General features: G+C 45.7%; 1 protein-coding gene across 1 annotated transcript in view; it reads left to right on the top strand.

Annotated features, from left to right (window-relative positions):
* Positions 1-22,658, top strand: part of LOC8050608 — a 212,791-nt gene that overhangs the window by 82,105 nt on the left and 108,028 nt on the right. Inside the window, exons 6-10 of the mRNA XM_040215189.3 lie at positions 504-711; positions 14,078-14,232; positions 17,829-17,894; positions 19,327-19,537; positions 21,105-21,214. Coding sequence (XP_040071123.1) covers positions 504-711; positions 14,078-14,232; positions 17,829-17,894; positions 19,327-19,537; positions 21,105-21,214 — 750 coding nt within the window. The remainder of the gene's footprint in view (positions 1-503; positions 712-14,077; positions 14,233-17,828; positions 17,895-19,326; positions 19,538-21,104; positions 21,215-22,658) is intronic.

Below are 22,658 nucleotides of genomic sequence, written 5' to 3'. Positions count from 1 at the left end.
GTAAAAAAGCCTCCGAGGTTCAAAAAACTTGGATAGTTTAATCGGATGTTTCGGAGGGGGACCCTCCTTCTTCAAGCGTGACATAAAAGTGAATAGGGTTACATGATGGCCGAGATTCTCACTCAGAGAGGGAGAGGAGAAAGCAGTACATTAGAAGGGACGACAGAACGCACAACATAACAACACAAATGCCCACAAAGAGTGACGGCAACAGCAATTAGATTTGAAGTTAAGATTTATGACACGCGGAACGATGAACGAAACACAACAGTGTCCCCAACCGCGAAAAACCTCCCCCGACGATGAAACTGCGATGGCATGGCCCCAGGGGCAAGACGCCGCATGCAGCCGGCCCAGCGAGGACTCTGGCGTTTTCAGTATTACCTTCGTTGTCTAATTTTTCATATCGACAATTTTAGAGCCAAACTATAAACATTATCCAGTTACATCAATGTACCTGCGTATGTGCGAACGATTATTTCTCTCTCTCTCTCTCTTTGTAGTGACTGTCCAGGAAAACTCTCGCGATGTCGAGTACTGCTACCACAAGGAGCCGCTGGGTGCCTACGAAAGCGAACTGCAGTGCCGTAACCGCTCGACCGATCTCATGAGCGAGGCCATTCTGCGCCAACATTCCCTGGTGAACTACGTGAGACCCATCGTGCGCACAGATCTGGAGTTCTGGGTGAACATGCGGAAAGAGGATGTCAGGTAGGTCGTCGCAACGCTTAACAGACTATTTTCTTTCCTTCCTTTTTCAACCCCATATAAAGGGTTCTTACCTCAATAAAGGTTTAGCTGTGTTTGAGACGTTCTTTTTCTCTTTCTTGTCGTCGTCTGTCATTACCTCAAGTCTCGGTTTTTTTTTTTTAATAAAATGATTATTATACACCAGCTCACTTTCGCCCTTACGTTCTGCTCATTAAGACTCTCCTATGTGTTTCTAAATTCACCATGTGTAATGAAAACAGCGTAGGTTTATGTAAAAAAAAACTTTGCCTGTTAATGCTGTAGTTCAGTGTCGTGCGCCTCAGGTACTACTAAGAAGTCCACGATTACTTTTGTTGCCTCTAAGAGATTCTGATACAAATTTGCGTATTTAAAAGGATACTGTCATACCTCACCAATCTTCTCGTATATTCAAGTTAGTTGCTCTAACTCCACTCTCGGAGAATATCGACGTCACTCCTCTCTAGCACGTCTCGTTACCTCATGGCTTATTGTTGTCGCACTGTGTCGCCAGATCTTTCCAAGGTACGACACGTATTGCAGCTTCGAACGTAACATTTCAACCTGCTGTGTCGCGCCGAAGCGCTAAAGAACAGATGTAACCAATTTAATATGGCGAAGACACACTTTACAGGGCAAAGACCAGCGCACCCTGGACGTGCGAATGCGTACCTTTTACATTGCTGTATAGAGACGCAGGTTCCAACGTGACATTTCAACCCATATTTGTTTCCAGCTGCCATGGCAATTGGGAAAGCAGAGCTGCGAAATGGCGTGGATATTGCTCCTATTCATGTCGCAGAACCCTCGTATTCTTTGCGATCCCCTGTCCCCTCTTTGAGAGTAATGCAAGCTTTTGTAAGCCATCTGAATAGCGACCAAAAATCAAGACTTCCTGACCTCCTTTTTACATTTAGATCTTCCTTTGATGTTCTTACGCGATATTTGGGCAAAACAAACTCCGCCTCACACACCATACAAACTCCTGAAGAAGAAATTGTTCGACATCGTCCTCACCGCGTGTCTCCATCTGAACGACACACTATTAATAAGGAAGTGACAAATACGTTAGAAAAAAGGCGTCATTCGACCATCATCCAGCCCGTATTCCTCTCCCGTTATCCCTGTCATAAAGACGGCGACGTTCGGGTTTGCGTAGGTAATCGCCGGTTCCACGTTATAAGTCGAAAGGATGTCGACCCCTTATCCCCAAATTGACGATGCGCTCGACACGTTGCGAAGAGACGAATTTTTCTCGTCCCCTCATCTCAGACCGGATTACCGGCAAATTCCTATGGATCACCAGGAAAATTAAAAAAAACAAACAAAAAAAAAAACTGTATTTATAAGTCCTGATGACCTTTACAAATTGAATGTTATGCCGTTTGGCTAATGCAATGCCCCTGCTGCTCTCAAGCGTAGGATCGATAGCGTTCTCCGTGAACTCAAATGGCGAACTTGTATCTGTTATTTAGATAGTATTAATTTATTCCCCGGAACTTTTCACGACCACTTTGATCGACCTCAAAAGATGTATGTCTAAAAAAATTGAAAGACGGGGTTGCAGCTGAACACAAAATATTTCGCTTGACGCTCGAGAAATTCAGAATCTGGGACACTGTCAGCAAACGCGGCATTCGACCCGATCCAGAGAAGGTTCGAGCAGTTTCGGCCTTTTTTATTTTATTATTATTTTTGACGATACTATCAGTCCTCACAACGGGGACCAACGCCTATCAAACTCAGGCCGCTCGGGAGCTTTTCAGGTGTATGTTTGTATTATTGACGTTTTATTCCCATGTTTGTTTGTTTTTTCGTTCCCCTTACGCTTCTACTTCACGTCATGTCCTGTTTCTGTGGTCGTTCGATTGTGAACGGGGATTCAACTCTGAGAGCCGGATTGCAGTCCGACCCCATACTTCGTCATCTTAGAGCCACTATATGAGCTGCGTAGCTTATTTCGTAGCACTAGGTCATTTTATCGAGGCAGCACCAAGAGACATTCATGCCGACTCAAGTGGTTAGGGAATCTGCGTGGTTTTGATCCAGCGTCGTCCCGAACCCAAGCAAGAATATGTTGTCGCGTATGCTAGCCTTTCCCTGGTCAGAGCTGAGAGAAACTGCACAATAACTGAGAAAGAGCGCCTAGTTGTAGTCTGGACCATAAACAAATTTGCGTCATACTTATATGGACAAGATTTTACTATTGTCACATGCCATAAGGCCCTTTGTTATATGTCCTCGCTTACAAAAGTAAGGGGACGTCGTGGCCGCTGGATACTGGCCCAGCAAGACTGCATAGACAGCAGGACGCTGTCTAATGCGGAGAGAAACTACTCAACGACTGAAAATGAGTGCCTTGCTGTCGCCTAGGCAGTAACAATGTTCCGCCCATACTTGTACGGAAGTCCTTTTTATTCGGTCGCAGACCACCACTCACTCTGCTGGCTCCCGAATTTGAAACACCTCCGGACGTCTTGCCCGGTGGAGCCTACAACTGCAGGAGTTCAACATGACCGTAATGCACAAGCCCGGCCGGAAGCACAATGACGCCGGTTGCCTCTCAAGGGCCCCCGTCGAAGGCGGCCCGCCTGCACCGAATACAAGGACGATGAGTGTTTTCTCGGCTTTCTTGATGTCAGCGACATGGCAGCACTCCAACGAGACGACACTGAACTGGGAGCAGTCATCGAGCACCTAGATGGAAAAGCGAGTACAGTTCCCCGTGCTTTCTTACGAATCCTGCGTACGTTCTTTGTTCGGCAAAAGTTTGGCTCGTACGCAAGTAGCGAGTTCAACAACGTTTATTGCACGCACCGTGAGGCCTTATATACAGTATGCCCTAGCGGCGCAGTTGCTGTGCCGATGACAAGGCTGATTTGGTATCAGCTAGTGACGCTGCGCTACATCTTCCCTCTTTCAAACAAAACAAAATTAAGCAAGAAGAGAAAAACAATATACAAAAAATTAAAGAATAGAAGATAGTACGCTTGCACGATCGCGCTTAAAGTTCTGGTCTTGGGTATCTGACGGGGCTCCGCCGTTGTCTTGAACTCCTCCTGAGCTCCTGGGTTGGAGGGTCTTGTGATGGTGGGGCCCCCGTTGAGGGTTTTTCCCTGACCTGGCGGCCAGTGGATTCAGCAGCCGCAGTGTTGACAAGTTGCTGTTGCCGAGGCGGCAACACGCGCAGGTGCTCTCTCGTTCTGCGTAGCACACGTCCGTCACCAGTTTCGCTCACAAAGGAGCGCGGGGGCCCCGCACGCCTCATGACGACTGCCGGAGACCACGTATGTGAAATGGTGTCAAATGCAGACACCTGCTGACCATCTTGTAGTTCCGGAAGGGCCTTTGTTCTGTTGTAGAAGGTCCGCTGCTTGCTGCGGAGCTCTTGTAGTCGTTTGTGCACCTCTTTGGGCGGTACGATGGCTGGTTCCAGGCAGCAGTCGGGAACCGGAAGCAGTGTGCGTGTCTGACGACCCATTAGCCTCTGTACTGGTGACTTGAGCAGGTTATCCCTTGTGCTGTTGCGCCATTTCAGGAGGGCGCTGCAGAAGTCGAGGGTGTTGTAGGAGCACCTCGTTAGCAGTTTCTTTGCCTCTTGTGCGGCTCGCCCAGCCATTCCGTTGGAGCGAGGGTGGTGAGGGCTTGACGTGACGTGAATGATTCGAAACTTACTCACAAAGTCCTTGAAGTTGTAACTATTGAAGGGGGCCCATTGTCACTGCAGAACTTCGCTGGTATCCCATGAGTAGCGAAGACCTCTGCACAGGCGGATACCACTGAAGCTGCCGTGGACTGTCGCAGTTCCTTGATCTCGGAAGAGAAGGAGTAGAAGTCAACAATTATCAAAAAAGTCCGATTGTTGTGGTAGAACAAGTCTAGCCCCACCAGCTGCCATGGTAGGTTGGGTAGTTCATGGCTCAGTAATGGTAATCTTGCGTCTCTGGGCTTATGCTTCGCGCAGACCCCACATGACTCTGCAAGAGCTTGAATGTCGCATGACATGGTCGGCCAATACATCACTTCTCTGGTGCGCATCTTCATTTTTGCTTCACCCCCGTGTGCGGCATGCAAAAATTTCAAAATCTCCGTCCTCTGGGCTTTCGGAATTACCACTTTGTTACTCCTGAAGACCAGCCCATCTTCCACGTGCATCTCGTCTCAGTAGTTCCAGTACGTTCGAAGTTCCTCCGGGACGTCTCGTTTCTCAGCTGGCCAGGATGCTGATGCATACTGTCGGAGCTGGATGAAAGCCGCGTCGTTTTTTGTCACCTGGAGGATGTCGTGGAGCCGTGCATCTGAAACTGATAGCGTAGAAACAATGTTGACTTGAAGCTGGTCGCTTTCGTCTTTTAGCATAGTTTTGGTTGGGAACCTTGACAACGCGTCCGCCAGGAAAAGTTCCTTCCCTGGCTTGTACTGCAAGGTAATGGAGTATCGCTGAAGCACTAGCCTCATCCTTTGTAGGCGGAGCGGGCAGTCACAGAGGGGTTTCCTGAATATTGCTTCCAGTGGCTTATGACTCGGCTCTACAGTCACAAATGAGTGCCCTAAACTACAATCTTTAAACTTGCTGCATCCGTGTACTATAGCGAGTGCCTCTTTTTCAATCTGGGCGTATTTGTGCTGAGTCTCGGTGAGGGAGCGTGATGAGTAGGCGATAGGATGTCCGTTCTTAATAATCACCGCCCCGACGCCCGTTTGGCTTGCATCCACTGACAACGTGACTGGTTTACCTTGCTCAAAATACGCAAGTACCGGCGCCTTGATAAGCAACTCTGAGCGTTTTAGAACTGCTTTGTTGGCGCTCAGTCCAAACCCAAGCGATATCTTTTTCCAACAGCTCGCGTAATGGTGCTGAGAGAGCAGACATATTTGGTATGAATCTTGCGACAAAGTTCGTCATGCCAAGAAATATTTGTAATTCCTTACGGTCTCTGGGCTCCGGAACAGCAAGGATGCCCTCGACTCGTTCTGGGTCTAGGCTCAGACCTTCAGTCGTCAAAAATGTGACCTAGGTACCGTACTTGGTCCTGCAGAAAACGACTCTTTTTTAGGTTCAACTTGAGATCGTGTCTCTCGCAGCGTTCCAGTAAGCTCTTCAGGTTCGCGTCATGTTCTTGTATCGTGGTTCCCCAAACTAAAATGTCGTCCATGACGACTGCTACGTTCTTGAGGCCCTCTGGGACACCGTGCATTGCGCGCTGGAATACTTCTGGAGCTGTGGAAATTCCGAACGGCATGCGCAGAAACCTGTACCTGCCCATAAGGGGTGCTCATGGTACAAATGTGCGAACTTGCCTCTGACAACTTTATTTGCCAAAAGCCCGATGACGCATCCAATGTCGAAAAAAACTTGGCGCCGTGCAGACGTGGAGCTATATCTTCTAGCGTCGGCATGGAATAATGTTCGCGTAATAGACGTTTGTTAAGATCAGATGGGTCTAAGCAAATTCTGACCTTATCTTTCTTTACAACGACCACCATGTGACTCGACCATTCCGTTGGTTCGTTTACCTTCGTGACGACTTGATCCGCCTCCATGCGTTCCAACTCTGCCTTGACTCTATCCTGGAGGGCCACAGGTATTCGTCTTGCTGCCTTGACGGTGCCCTTGGATCCTGGTTGTAGCTTCATATCGTAGACCACACCCTTCAGCTGGCCGAGCCCTTGAAAAACTGCTTCAAAAGGTCGTGCTGCACCGTATAGCTCTGCGGTGCTCACACCTGCAACGCGAGTAATCAGTCCGAGGCGTTCTGCTACACTGCCACTCAAGGTGACTGGAACCTCTTGGCGTACAACAAAAAACCCAGCCTGACATTTCTTGTCTTGATTACGTATATCGAGACAAATTCTTTCTGGTGCCTTTTCTGCATGACCGAAGAACGTGTTTAGGGTGACGTCGCACTTTTCTGTTGGCTTCGTCGTAACTTGGCCTAGTGCGGCCCTGGAGATGACACAACAATTGGCTCCGGTATCCATTTTTCAATGAACGGGAACGCGTTCTAGTGTCACCGCAGCCGTCCATAGATCCTCGCGAGATACATCACCGACAGTTAGCGCTTCCAAGAAGTATGTCTCGTCATCGCTAGCCACAACCTCGTGTACTTGCTGTACGGAGGCCCTTTTCCACCCTGACTTGCAAACTTTGGCGAAGTGATTAGGGCTTCCGCACTTGTTGCATTTCTTTCCGGCTGCGGGGCAAACCTTAGTTCTCTGCTTCGTAAACCCACACTTTTGGCACGATGATCCAATTTCTTGCACAAAGTTGACTTCTTTTTCGCGTTTCTTTGCTCCGCTTTGTATTGTATTGCATCGTTCTTCGCCCTGTTCCCAGGTTCTGCATCTTTCCACCTCTTTGGTGTAGGACGGGTTGTCGGATATGAGCTTTTGCTGAAGTTTCTTGTCCCGAACGCCCAGAATGATTCTACTTCTAAGTAGACGTTCTTCAAGATCCCCAAACTCGCAGTTGTTTGCCAAAATACGAATGTCAGTCAACCATTCGTTGAAAGGTTCCCCTTCTTTCTGGTCCCTCGTACCAAATACGAACTCGTTGTAAGTTAGGTTTGTAGCCGGCTTGTAGAAGCTATCAAACTTCTCAATGATAGTCGCCACGTCTTGCCTCTCCTCTTGGTTTACAAACGTAAATGTACTGAACGATTTCCTTGCATCTTCCCCGATTATCATGAACAAGGTCGCCGCCTGGACTTCTTTCGGTTGATGGCTGAGCAGGGTGGCCGTAGAAAACAGTTGAAACTCACATTTCCAAGTTGTCCAGTTCCGCCACAGGTCTCCCGACGTGTCCAGGGGTTTTGGGGGCTGCAGCAGCGTTGTACAGGGCAGCACGATGGCCTGCTGCGGAGACGCCATCGTCCGGGTGGTGTGGCTGTCGCCTACTTTCCGTCGCTCGGTGGCTGCTTCATTGATCCGCGGCGCTCGGGCGATAAAGCACTTCTGACACCATGTGGCTCGTACGCAAGCAGCGAGTTCAACAACGTTTATTGCATGCACCGTGAGGCCTTATATACAGTATGCCCTAGCGGCGCAGTTGCTGTGCCGATGGCAAGGCTGACGATGACAAGGCTGATTTGGTATCAGCTAGTGACGCTGCGCTACAAAAAGGTGTTGTACAAGGAGAACTTCGGCGACAACAACATAGCGTGGCTGTTGGTTATTCCCTCCAGCCTTCGAGAATAAATCCTCCAAGGATGCCATGACAAGCCGACGGCGTGGCACCTCGGGTGTACCAGGACACTTGCCAGAATTCGTGAAAAATACTACTGGCCCAAGCTGCCAAAGACCGTTCTACCCTACACTCGATAGTGCCGCGAATGCCAACGACGCAAGAAACCGCGCGTGAAGCCGTCTGGACTCCTTTAGGCTATTCCGCCGCCAACTTCCCCGTTTGAACAGACCAGAAGGACTTGCTTGGACCATTTCCACCATCGGCGCAAGGGAACCGGTTGATAATCGTCGCCACGGAATATCTTACACTATAGCCGAAACCAAAGCCTTTCAGTCGGGAACTGCCGTTGAAGTCGCCAGAGTTTTCATCGAGTCCATCGTCCTTAGGCATGGCGCTCCCGAGGTTATGAATTACAGATAGCGGGTCGTCTTTTATGGTGCGGCTGACGCAAGAAAGTCTTCCTCTCAGCCACACGGCGTACCATCCGCGTACCAACGGCCTGACGGAGAGACTCAACGAAACCATCACCGACATAATCTCTATGCACGTCGACGTGGAGCACAAGGCGTGGGACGAGGTGTTGCCTTGCGTCATATTTGCATACAACACGTCCGTGCAAGGAACCACCGAGATCACACCATTTCAACTGGTTCATGGTCGAAAAGTAACAACCATTATGGACGGAATACGACGTAAGCGACGACGCCCATGTGGTTGCCCATCGGGCAGAAGTAGGCCAGCTCGCCAGACACCGGATTCAAGGTCAACAAACCGTCGGCACTAAACTGTATTGTTTTTTGTTTTGTTTTTTAGCGCCAAGTTTCCAGCCTTGAAGCACTTTCTTCCTCAAGTTCCTGCTATATTAATCGATGGCTCCTAATACCGCCATTCACATGCTCGCAACACTAGGTGCGAGAAATAGAATACATCATCATTGATGAACAAACACGAAATTGTTCTTCGTGTTCAGATAGCGGCCAGTTTATCCACAAAGCAGCCAGCCATTCCGTGTAATACGCAAGAACAATACCCACTCAAGACAGCGTCCTCCAAGAAATCCGGGTTTGGTCGAAAGACAGAGATATGCTAGGGAACAACGAACTATTGAATCCAAGGTCGCCGATGAACGTAAGCTTGTGATAAAATAAACATTAATCTAATTGATACTCAGATTCTTTTTTTGTAATTTCATTTATGTTTTGTATTTAACAAACCGCTCTTCCTCAAGGACCTAGAATATGTTAGACAGTTTTAGTAGTTCGTTCTGGTGACTCTGATACCCAGGTATCGTAACCGGGAGTATCAGAGGTTTCAGAACGATTTACTAAAACTCTCTGTTCTCAAAAAACAGTATCCTCGCGACGAATCCTTTTTTTTTTATTACGGACTAAATTGTACTAAACTATTAGAAAATAACACGTGCAAATTGTGGTATTTGTTATTAGCACTAGAATGATGCACGAGTTCACAACGAAATAAGGATGTTTTCACATGTGTTCAAAGAATTTCTGTCCGACTGGGCTGTCTACTAATATTCTCGAAATATTGCCGTCTAAACAAAAAAACTTATTTTAAAGGTTGTGGAAATTTGACTTACACGATTACCATCACGCTCGAATTTAAGAACGGAAATTGTTTTGAAACAGTAACAACCACAGACCGTACTTTTTTTTTTTTTCTCTCTCAATTGTTTAAGAACGTTTGTCGTTCATGGACGAGTCGTCGGCGAAAAACTCAGAATTAGTTGGTATGGGCTGTAAGGTATTATTTGTTTGTGCAAGGGCTCAATGTTAATGGTTTATTTTTCTAAATATTTCATTTCTGCTTCGAGAAAAAAAAATACTATGCGCGCACTACGGCTCCACATGATAATCTTTAACCTAAGCCTCATTGCAGAGTAAAAATATGGCTTCCATGTGTATTGAGCCCAAATAATATAGATGCTCGCACGTGCCATGTAGTCCACTCACACTTTAGATGATAAAACGGAACAAGGAATAAGGGGTTGTTCATTCACGCGGATGAAAGTCGATACTGCAGAAGAATAGACAAACATAAATTGGCAATGACCTGCATGAAATGCACGATATGAAGTTTTTAGGAGTGACTGTTTCAGTTGTTTGTAACAGTCGTCACGGTAGTGAAGAACTATGCTGTATCAATTTTCAGGAAATTGAATTGGTGTATCAAGTGGCCAGGGAGGGTGTTAGGTGAAGAACGGCAAGTAGGGAGGGAGAGGGGAGGAAGGGCAGTGTAGGAGAGGAGAGGGAATGGGGAAAGGGGAGGGGGTGAGGAGGGAGGAAGATGGGGAAGGGAGGCAAATGGGGAGATGTTGGAAGCGAAGGGAGGCAAATGGGAAGAGAGGAGGGCTCTGTAGGAGGGTGAGGGGAGAGATTGAAAAAAGGGGAGAGGGAAAGTAGGTTAAAGTAATGGGGAGAGGGAATTGGTGTAATATGAACTATATTTCCCAGCTAAATCGATCTGGATGAGCATCGTACCGGCCTACGGTCGTGTATCACTACTGCGTGTTGCACGTTGAAGGCCCCAGGTTAGCGGTTGTACCGCACTGGCTAAATTGCTCATCTACGGCTAAGACACCAGACGCCCACTGAGGCACACTAGCTTCCGGCTGTATAAACATACACACAACAATTTGCTTTTGCTTGCTCCCAGCTAAATTTAGCGGGGAAACTGATTTGGCGTATCACATAACCAAGGAGGGATAAGAAATGGGACGTAGGTTGGGAGGGTGGGGGAGAAAGATGGGAAGGACACAGTAAACGTTTTTGGTTCTTCGTCGGATGGGATATACTTGTCTGGTAACGATGGCGTTGACGTCTTTTGATGGCGACGTCGAATCCAGGAGCCACTAGATGGCGGACGTTTTCAGGGTGTTTATTGGACCGAATAATTACTGACTCTGCATATTCGTTTCTCGCACAAAATGAATAATAAAAAGTCAGGGACTTGGCATTATTGGTGCGCCCCTCAAAATCCGCGAGCGTGCCCAGCTAATGCACGAATCGAGCTTCCCTCGACCGACACGGGACTTTGCAGAAAACCTCATTCTCTCCCTCTGGCCAGGACCGACCAATAGTCTTAAAACCGAACAAGATCACATGGTACACACTTGTCCAGTCATTGACCGTCAATGAGTATAACAATCTCTCAGTTCTCCATCCGCCAGAATCAAATTCCTAGTAGAATCGTCCCATTCATTGCTTGCCGCCCGGCTAGCCCCTGAGCACAAACTGCACGGATCGGATACCGCGCTCCGAACATTCGAGACGACGGCGTCGCGAGCGAAAACAAATAATAGAATAACGCACACCCGCCGGCGCAGCAGCCACACTATGCTCACTATCTACCGCGGCCTTACAAAAGACACAGTAGGAGATAAAACACCCAGGGTTATCTAGAATATTTCGCTAGGAGAGGGAGGGAGGGTGGGGAGAGAGCAATTGGGAAAGAAGAAACGGGATGGGGTGAGGGAATTGGTGGGCCAAGTGACGTCGATTTCAACCGCTAAATTTCGCGGGACACTGAGTTGGTTATTAGGTCACGTGACGTCAATCTTCCCAAGGCTTAAGATAAACTCGCGTCACGCGACGTCACTTTCCCCGCTACATTTAGCGGAAAATGCACGGACGGTCGAACGGACAACATTTGGGGATTTGAAATTCTGTTTAAAAGTATTTATTTATTGCTTTAAAACGCGCGATAGCACGAAATGGTATTGTTGCGTATCTGCTTTTGCATACTTAGTCATAAAGTTTATTCCTTGCATCTTAATTTAGCTTAATGCATTCCTTTCGCTTGCCTCCCCAAGCTAGGGTCTTTCATCCTTGTTCCATTCCGTTGTTCCCAAAACAATAGTTGATACCGAATTTAGTGCCGTTTTAGTTTTATGCCCTTCTTTTTTCTTTTTTTTAAAGATGTTTTTAGAGCACCCGAAGTCACGAAGTAAGTGCACTTACTTCGTGACTCCTTGTGGTATCTCTCGCGCTTTCCAATGTCACACGACGCGCGTCCTGTTTATATTTCGGCCTTCACGAAGAATAAAAAAACAACTCTAGAAATCATCTCTCGCGCTAGCGTCCAAGGTAAACAGCCCCGCGGTCGTTTCAGCGTCGGCAACACGGCGAGATACGCGCATGCCTCCGCGATTACTGCAGAAAGACGACACGCTGATCGGGCGACCCGGCGGCCGACGCTCACGGTGATGGCGAGGGAGTCACGTTGTTTGAGTCACCGGAGGCGCAGCCGTTGCGTTGCAATGGCGAAAGCTTGGAACCGTTCGCGTTTGCAAAAGCAGCTTCAAATCGTTGCGCGTTTCAATTGGGGTTAACGACCAGTGGGAAGGTCTAACGACCAGCTCTGGCCGCTCACTCAATCGGTTTCTGAATGACAGCCGCCTTCGTGCACGGGATCGTTACGGCTGCGTTCTTTATTTCGAATGATCAGGTTTGCGCAGTGGGGCGGTCGTAGCATTTGTACAGAGTAGTTAGGGTTGGACAGATACGGACCTGGGACGGCGTTCAGCTAAGGACGTCGGGCGCTTGAGGCCTCTAGATGCGCCACCGTTGGGTGTAGTGCCCGCGACGAGGCACCCGTGCGCTCGAATATGAAGGGCCCAGTATCACAGTGGAGCTGCTTCGGAAATGTACTTTGTTTTAGCTTTAGTCCTGATACAGTGGGCGCTACGAGCTAATGGGACCGATCAAGCAGATCTAAAAGCGCAAGTCGCTGAGCCTTTCTCTGTTTACGGTTTGTTCAGCTATGATAGAACACGTATGGAACCATGACGAACACTTTTGACGCTTTTGATGCTGATTGTTCTCACCATACCGTATGGTTTGCTGCGTCTGGACGTAAGGTGAAACAATGTAGAGAACTTTGTTTTGGGGCTTGAATTTTCACTCGCGAATGACATGAAAATCCCAGTTACCTTTTATTTCATGGGAAGGTAAGGTAGAGCTTGGTATAGTCCTATCCACCAGTGTTTCTCCCGCGGCATGAAGAAATCAATAAATCTGTTAATCGATAGATTGTTGAGTTTTTCTACCTTGAGCGGGGCGGGTGGTAACAAGCAGCACCTCCAGTTGATTTACTAATGACCCATCTTCCTTTTTATTGCCGAATGGGGAGACCATAAAACATATGCCGAATGACAAACACTGCATGACTGAAAAATGAAATGAGGCATTAGGTGGGACGCAGTTCTTTGCTGTTGGAGCAGGCAGCGCTGAAAAGCGGTTACAAATGCGTCATTGCGAGAGGCCACGTAGAACGCTGGTGGTTCGTCCATCACCAAGCTCTTGATCACACGTAGGTTGTGTGCTCATAGACGTTCAGGTATATAAGCGCTTCCTTCTTGGAGAGCACGGACACTCACGCACGCGTGTTGTTGCTCACACTCGCGCTCGTGTATAAAAATTTGCGCTCACAAAAACATGTGCGGCGATCCAATTTAAGAGTTGGACATAGTACAGTCAAGGTTTCCGACATACGTTCCGGCATTCACGCTGATATAGATGCATGGACGGCAACAAATGCTTACGCTATGCACACCCATTCACTTTCACACTCATATGTACCTCATTGACGCTGGAACGTTTGGGACATTTTGGGCTCTGGGAGAAACGTGGTCTAAGAAGCCAGGAAAAAAGCTGGGCTAGCTGAGAAACGTTGCGCCTGTCCGTGTTATGTGTTCCTTCCTCTTTGTCCTGGCCTCTTTGAGCGTGACGTTTCGTCATGTTCTATGGAGTCGTTTTGCCTGATCGGTTGCCGTCCGGTATTCCGAGGAATGGCAACGCCCGGAGGTTCTGATATGGGCCCGGAACGGAGGAAAAACTCAACCAAAAGAAGGTCCAATGTGCAAGCGAACAGCTTTTATATCCAAATGGTAACTCCATAGGCGTTCTCTTTAGTCAAGATGCGCCTGATTGCAAAGTAAATTGTTTACTCTGACCTTGTAATGGCGTTTCCTCCTCCTAAAAGATTGTTTCAGCCCCCGTCATGGTCACGTGCTCACAGTGGGTCTTTCTTTGGTATTGGCCGAGAATGCAGGTATCTCAGATCGTACATACGCAGGTAGTGGCCTGCATGCCACGTGTCAGACGTGAACTCTCTTCTCGCTTTCTTTTCTTTTTTTGCGTGCAGTGAAGTAAGCGGAGTGATAGCCTTCAACACGTTCGACCACGACTGGAACCACTCGTGCGTGACCGTCTGGTTCGGCCGTGACGTGCCGTGGTTCTTCAGGCGAGAATGCGAAGACACTTTCCAGATCGTCTGCCAAGACACCAACAACAAATGGAGTAAGCACCATTTGTATTTAATTATCAACCATGAATTTCTTTATTACTATGGCTTCGTGTTTTCGACATGTACCGCTAAATCTAAGAAACTAACCGCCGACCTTTTTTTTCTTTTTTTGTGTGAATAAAGGATAGCTTTTAAATCAGATTAACACACAACCTTCGCTGGATGAAATCATTGTCTACAGTGTTATTTTGAGTTCAGCCGGAACACGACCCGGCATTGAACTGTTAGCGAGGCTGCTTCTTTCTTTGGGAAAAGTGCATTTTGTCTGGTTATATTTTCTTATCGGTACTGAAACGTTTTCTTTCATTCAAGAATGTACGTTCACGCGAAAGCGCCCTGTAGGTTCCGGAAACAATGGTTTATATTTTCTTCAGCATTGTCGACAGTGAACGCCAATTTGTAATCTGGCACTAAAAAAAGTTAAGAAACACCGTATTTTGGGGAGAGATAAGCACCCGTAAAAACGTCTCTGCTTTCCAAGAAAAATAAACCCCGGAAACACGAAACAAAAATTATACCGAAAGCCTCCCAGAACCTCCCCGGTCCTTGCAACCATGCATACCCCATGGCGGAGCATGTCTGCACTACCAGTTTAAATGGGGTTGGATGTCAAGTTCCGGTGTAACCCGGTTTCACGTCACGTGGTCAAGTCCCGTGACATTAGGTCGTGACACCACGTTCTAGGTTCTTCTTAAATTGTAATACAATTCCAGTGGCGAGCAATTTTTTTTTGTTGTGAATGTTTCCTTTCCTTGCTCTTCGTGCGGTCTTCTTTAAATATAACTCCGTACAAACTAGCCAAAGCATTTAAGCCTTTTTCATAATAACAATTTACATAGCTCCGTTGTTTCTCTGTGTATGATTCGACCTTTATGTGCACTTGATTATGATTGCCATGTAGGTTTTCTTACATACAATTCAAAAAGAATTTGAATTTTATACCTAGTATCGACTCCTTCCAAGTACGATGTTTTAAGTGCCCGAGGAAATTATCCTATATCTTTCTTGTTAATAATGACGTCTTTAAGTCGCTGCGAAGAGGGCATTAAGTTGCAGTGAAGTCAGCGCTTAAATCCTAAACACAAATATAAGCTTTAATGCGACTTAGGTTCGCGATTGTCGATGTTAAAGAGCAGCTTCGGTCGAAAACGAAAATAAAATAAATCACTGGTATCGCTTCAGTGAAACAAAATAAGATCACAGCTGAAATATTACGTCAAAGTAAAGCCGCGTACTCTACTAAGACCGATTTTACAGATGCCACCAGCCGCTCTTTAGCACGTAGCAAGCGGGTAAGCTTTTAGCCAAGCAACACTGGAGAACGCGTACCGGAGCACCACCATGATTTCACGTCGCGGCCGTACAGATGATATCAGGGTTGCCACCCCTCGCCAGCAGATAATTTCGGTTTGGCCGTAGACGCCCGAAATGGACTTTTTGGACGTGATATTTATAAAACTTCATACAATATCCAAAAAAACAAACCAAAAAACTTGCAGTTCTCGGAAATTTCCTTAGCTAAAAACAATCGTCATTCCAAATTCTAAAATATTGACCGGAGTTGCCCTCTAAAGATAAAAGTACCTCTGTATTTTTCTGAAAGAGAGAACAGAATAATTAAATGTATCTTAATTCTACGAGAAAGGTCCGGACACGCGCACAGAAGGTGCAGTGAGTTTTAAGCATTTCATACCACGAAGCGTTTTTGTTGCAATGCGTGCTCATCTACCTATAGCAACTATGACGAGGGTAATCCAACCCATTTCGCTAGCATAGTGTATAGGTTATTGCATTCCTGAGTGAGAGCTCCGGATTCCATTTTTGCCGAAGGCCGCAACTTTTTGTAAAGAAAACTCAGTGCGTTATATTTCTATTACAATATTTTGTGACGCTTCAGGCTTGGAAACAAACCAGAAAACAAAATGTGTGTTGAAAAAAAAGAAGAGGCGGCGAGAGAAATACAAGGATCCGCACCTTCTCCGCTTGAAAGGGGAGAAGTCCAACTGTTGGAACAAAAAGGCGGGGCAGGATGACCGAACAAGGGATTCGAGCAATTGATCAGAAGTAGAAAGTGCGAACAGTACGTTGGCCTTTCATTGCCTGTGTCACGTAGGGGAACTCGTCTAACAAGATGACGTTAACGGCAGCCTGTGACCGGAACCGTAAATGTAGACAGAGATAGATAGATTGCGTCATTTGCCAAATGCCGGTATGTTCCTGTTCATGACTCCATCTCCTGGCCAACCACAAGCTCCTATACTAAGCCCGGTGTTGCTCATGTACAAGAATGTGCCTCTTAACTGTTGAAAATCTGGCAAGCGGGACGCTTTTGGGACGGTCATATTCAATGGTGGAGTGAACGAATGCGTCGTTGAACATGCCATTTCACGGTTATGATTGCGGAGGAGAAGGTAGGTTTCCGCGAGCTCTATGAGGAAAGGTTAAGTCTTTCTTTCAGCTATCCGCGCATGCTTCTCGTATCTTGTTTCCTTTATTTTCTTTTTATTCGTGCTAAGAAATACCAAATGAATCATCGAGCAGACGCGGTATCCTTGCCACTCCATGTAACCGTCTTCGCTTGACTCGCTTCTTTCACATTTCGAGTTTCGCTCGTAGACAAGAAGGACCTTTGATGGTAGATCACAAGGATTCGCGTCCAAGTATATAAGAAGTGACATGTGAAATTACTTTTTCAAAACATCACGTAAAGTACTAAGTAATAAAAAAGTAAAACATCAGGGGTATACGTCTGCTAATCTGAGACGCCAAGCGCGTCTGTGGTCGTGGAGGGACCAAACACCTATATCTCTTGAATGAGCCGTCTGTGGTTTGAATACGCCTCCGGAGCATAGTACGATCGTGCAGCTGGCGAGAACGTCTCGCGAACGCACTGATGACGATCAAGGCCTTGCACCCTCTGATATGCTTGTATCGAGTGTTCCTTTATCCATCGGTGAAGTTCAGTTTGTGTTTGGCAGCAGAACAACACGATGTGTACGCACAGAGCGAGGGTTGTCGCTTCAAACGTAAAATTGTATACGCTCACAATTTCATATTGGGTTCGTTCGCAGAGGCACTTAGTTCGTAGCAGACGGATCTTGGCTCGCGAAGTAAGACCCAAATTAGATCCCACTCACACAAAATGACAGGTTCGAACTGCTGATTTGTTTAATCCAGCATTGATAGTGACTGATATGACCATTGTCGGATCATCAAGTGCGCCAGTGTTTTTATCACTAAGCGTTATAACCTTTAAATCCAGCGTCACTAAAACGAAATAACCGCGATTTGATTAATTCTTTTGATCCATACCACCGCCAGGGAATTATTCGCGGCTTGTGGTTGGTCACCTTGCGCCGACTCTACTCTGCCCACGCCCTGGCTCCTGCGAATGACGAAACTCTCGAAATACGGTTCTTGCTTTGACTATACGTATGGCGCTCCAAAGAGGGACAGCCATGTATATGTGTTCGCGCTTTCGTGAATTAAAATTTTAATTAAAAGCTTCGTGAGGCCCGAGTCACGCTAAGTGCGAGCAGGCTTGAAAATATTCACTAATTGTTTATTTCGCCTGCAATTTGTTGCTCAGGGAACCACAGCAACGGTGCTCTGCTGCCTCACCGCGGACATGAAAAATATCCACAGAAGAACTGCTGTAAGTGTTTGAAAGTTGCTCGAATCACTTGTAGCAAGAGATTGCAGCATTTAGATACAGTCCGCATCCTGCCTGTTTTTTTTTTTCCTCTTTTGAATTTATAGCCTTCACAAGGTACCTAAGCAGGTGGGAGATTTCTCCTCACCGGGTTGTATCTCATAGAAAATATCAACGTATCTTGTTCTTAGTTTCGACACGTAGATTCATCATCCTTTTAGCTTGATTCTCTCAAATTTAGGGTGAGATAGCATATCTAAATCAGGATGATTACGTTTGTTGTATCATCTAGTTGTGTCAAAATGCAAATAAAAAGTAGTGTATTAACCCCGTATAAAATCATTATTGCCAGAGAAATACAGGTCACAAGCGCAAGATAAAAAAAAAAAGAATTGAGTGGAACATTTTGAGGTTTGAGTGACGGCAGGTGTAAAGTTGAGTCGAAGATACACGAATACTATAGCTAAGTAAATAACGTACATTATTCGACCAAAATGCTCTGATCTTACTTCCGCAGAGGTGTGTTCCAACTCCCAGTGTATTTCAAAGGCTTTCTGACTGAACGCTTTTATACAATCGGCGAAACGAGTTGTGATCCCAAGACCTCACGCGCCCCCTTGATCATGCGTAGGGTCGACGATTTTGTAAAAGGCTTTAATCTGAAGGCCTTTTAAATATCTGTAAAGCAAAGGTATTGAAGTTCACTGCATCTGTTTTCAACAGCTTTTCATGGGATGTAGCTTAGTTTATGTGCTTTTCAAAGTCTTTGAAAACCATAAAATATTAAAATAAATACAAAATGTAGTAGCAGCAAATTATCCCAATGTACGACTGGATGACCCGATCAGGCTGAGATGCAAAGTAATTTTCTCCGAAGGTTAATCTGAACATTTATTTAACCAAGCTTCAACGGTGACTTAGAAGTCAGGGAGTGTGTATGGCGGGGGGGGGGGGGGGGGCAGATTTGATTCGAAGCCACGCTCCTCATCAACAAAGGACCGGAGGCCGACAGTACAAATTATGAATAGTGTGCAAAGTATTTTCCAGTATATATCATGCGCATCAGGAAAAAAAATACGTAGCGTATAGCGAAGCACTAGTGGCGTCTTCAGCCAACATACCACTAACTGCAAGAATCACTGATAGCTCATTTTATTCAGAAGCGATAATCCTAAACAAAACTGCTGCTGCTTCCACTGGCTGCGAAATATTCCGGTCTCGGCGCTGACAACCAATATACTTTTCTATTTTCGAATACAATATGCCGTCTTAACTTCGTGAGGCTGCTAGATTAAGCTATAAAAAAAAATTAAAAAAAAAACATTTAGTGCGTGTTATTTGACAGTAGAGAGCAATTGCGGACGTAAAGTCTTCGCATAACGACACTTCGCAAAGCTGAGCCCTCTCTGCAGTTCACGAGCAATATCCCTTTCAGTCTACCACGCGTCTCACTCATGGACCTTCGGCTACTGTGTACCGGAGGGGCACAAGTTCACCATCAGCGAAGGCATGGAATTCTGCAAGTCTCGCTCAATGGAGTTGCTGAGAGGCAGCACACTGCGTGAGCTTTTCTACGTCTCCCGCCACCTGGAAAAGCATCATCACAACAACATGGACAGGTACCTCGTCTGGGACAGCGACTTTCGGTGAGGCAGCTATGCTTTAAGTCTTTCTTCGAGATACATTGTTCATTGGGTGCTCGCGCATAATTTATAAACGGACATGACACCAAGCCTGATCAATAACTTTGCAGAAATTCTCATTATGGTGCCCAAAACGCGTCTTTGACTGTGTGTTTACCGTGCTATCTCGCCCATGAATCGAAAGTTGTTCCATAGACGCAACTAATTACGTCACAGAACCAGAGGTTTCGCGCTCCTGGATTTGATAATCCTGGCGGCTGGTAGTAGAAATGCTAGCGAAAACGCGACCGAACGCATAGGTTTCTGTAATCACGACGTCCCATCTATTGTCTGTTTGGGTTTCTGCCGATTGTTTAGAGCAGTTCAGAGAAACCTACAGTAGGACAGGCATGTGTCGCATGCAACCCTGCTGCTGTGCCACCTCCAGGGTCGCAGCAGACAACATGCCAATTCTATGACGTCATCAGACGGAAATTAAGGGACAACCTTTGAGTGTGCTCTAAACACACCAGGCGGAGACGCCTTCCAGGCACCATTATTGTAACCATTGCTGAAATTTCCACGGGGTTAGCACCGCAGATGTCTTTTAGGATATACGTTATGAATACCTGTTAAAGAGCTCTGGTTAGAGCCAGGATTAAACCGCAGGGCTTTTATTGACTCCCGTTCTAGTTGTAATTACATTCTGAATCCGGAAGACGTATACGTACTATAGGCAAATTTCACTTCAGCACCTAAGCAAAGTAACCCTAAAACCCTTTAGACAAACCGCACAACAAGGTTTTGTATGAGTGGGCACTAACATTGCACAAAACGTTGAGGCTTGGCGGGGAATCGCTATTGAAAAGACTGATTGAAAAACTGGTCGTAATCAAAACACAAACCAAGAATTTTACTTAAGGTGATATGGCGTTTCACTTTTTAATTTCAAGATGAAGAAAATTGTGCAAACCGTTTAAACGTCCTATATTGAAAAAAATAAATAAAAGAAGGAATTGAAACTGCTGACCTCTTTCTTCTCGTATTTACTAACCACATATGCCTTTTCTTAAATTTTACGTGAAAAAGAAATATTTTTTGCTCTATATGAAACGTTATATTTTATAACAAAGGTATGATTAAGCAAAGTTTTCAATATTTTTTTAAAGTATTACCTAGGTTTACTACTTTCATTACTGAAAATGCCCCAGCACGAGAAATCGACTTTTCCAGTTTATATAAGATAATGTTGACTTTTGTGACTCACGCGGTGAAATATAAGTTAGGAGACACTAGAGGCAGTCAAGCGATTTCGTCTGACTGACTTGCTCTGAAAAAAAAAATACCTTCTGAATTAGTGGATAAAAAGCATATCAGTAATAATTGGGCTTCAGTCAGACATGCGCTTGAACAAGCTTGGGACGACAAGCTTGCATTGGCCGCGTTGAAGTTACGATGACATCCACCTACGCGTACCTAGAAGCACGAAAGTAAACAATTATTTATTTTTCCCAGTTTTGCAAGCTTTTCAAATAAATCATATATCTGTTCCTTAAATTTGTATTTACTTAATTTTACTCTTTCTCCCCAGCCACCATGTCTTCGACGAAACCAGATGTAAAGCCACCAGCCTTCACGAATCAGAATCCAGGACTTCATTCTCTAAAGAACTGAGTTGCAGCACTTTACGTCCTTATATATGTAAGATCATTTTACCTTTTTTTTTTGTCGTTTAAATACCAGAGCCCCGATGCTTTTGTGGAATAAAATGTGCCCACGGTGCAAAGTGAATCGCGAAGAACGGGTTGGAAAGTTTCAGCCAGATGAACCTTTCGATCTTCTTGCTTGCAACATCGCGCCTAAGAGTTTATATTTGATATATTAACATCTCATACTTGCATCACAAAAAATAGTCACTACCATTCTGTGTCACTTTAAATTCAGATTAAACTAAGGATTTGTTTAGAAGAACTCACACCGGTACGGCGAATGTATGTAATAAAACCGGCCAGGAGTCGAACACCCCTGTGTCCGCAGCAAAAGCTGTTGGATTGGTTGCTATCGGGCATAGTGCCGGCTTTTAACAGTCACTCACAAAATAAGAACAGCAGGGAGTTTTTTTTTTTTTTTTTCTTTATCCAGCGCTAACGTCTCCGCTTCAACAATGCTTCAGCTTCTCGCGACCCTCGAGAGTGCGCACGCCACCACATATTGGCGAAAGGCAACGAGTCTTGCCCTTTTCACCCCGTCGGTAATTATGGAACCAATGTCATAGCTAAGGCTGGGCGAAAGAAAGCACTGTCAAAATTAGCGCACCACCTGAGGGGTACTTGAATACAGTCACAATACACTAGTGCGCCTTAGGCTTTGGTGCGTTCTTTTTCACACAGTCTTAACTAAGACGCTTCTTCGAACAAGCCGCAATTCGTGTAATAAGGCAAAGGTTCCAGGGCGCTCAATTAAACAGGAAAAAAATAATCTAATTTATGCCTTTCGCTTGATTAAGGGCGCGTTAAAATAGATACGAATATGTATTTCGATCTCGACTATAATCGCGTTTAGGTTATTTCAACTGAATTCTGTGGCCATACAGAGAAATTTCAACGAGGCCAGGATAACAATATTGAAGACTATAACTTTTTGTCCGCTCTCCTGCTGATGAGGATGATAATTTTACCATATTTTTAATGTTGATTTGATGCACCTCGCCTTGTCATATATATTTAAAAGAACGTTTTTTTTGCAATATACATGTTTATTTTGAATACTTCTTTAAAACAAAACATCTGAACAAGCTATGCAGTGCATGAAAAAATGTCTGAACAAGGTACACGACAAATCGTATATTTTGTTTCACTTTAAAGAGCCATTGAGACGAAAAAAAGTTTTTTTGATACTGTCTAGTTGAGGAGCCCGTGTCAAAAAAAAATATTTTTACTCGAAGAAAAAAATACTTAAAGCAATATAGACGGCGCGAGATTTATTTTATGTTCTGCGCGTAGAGTCCGTGACGTCACAGAATGATCAGACACTCTTTCCCCCTCAACGTGATGACCAAGCCGATTAATCTCTCCTCTACGCTCCTGAAATACCGAAAGAGAAAACAAATGGAAAGGAGGTGACTACCGACTGAATCACATCTCGC

The sequence above is a fragment of the Ixodes scapularis genome, unplaced genomic scaffold (assembly GCF_016920785.2).
Source record: "Ixodes scapularis isolate PalLabHiFi unplaced genomic scaffold, ASM1692078v2 PGA_scaffold5__190_contigs__length_132052651, whole genome shotgun sequence".
NCBI classification, from domain to species: Eukaryota; Metazoa; Arthropoda; class Arachnida; order Ixodida; family Ixodidae; genus Ixodes; species Ixodes scapularis.
Note: the sequence above shows the minus strand (reverse complement) of the source record. Positions and strands in the feature narration are given on the sequence as shown.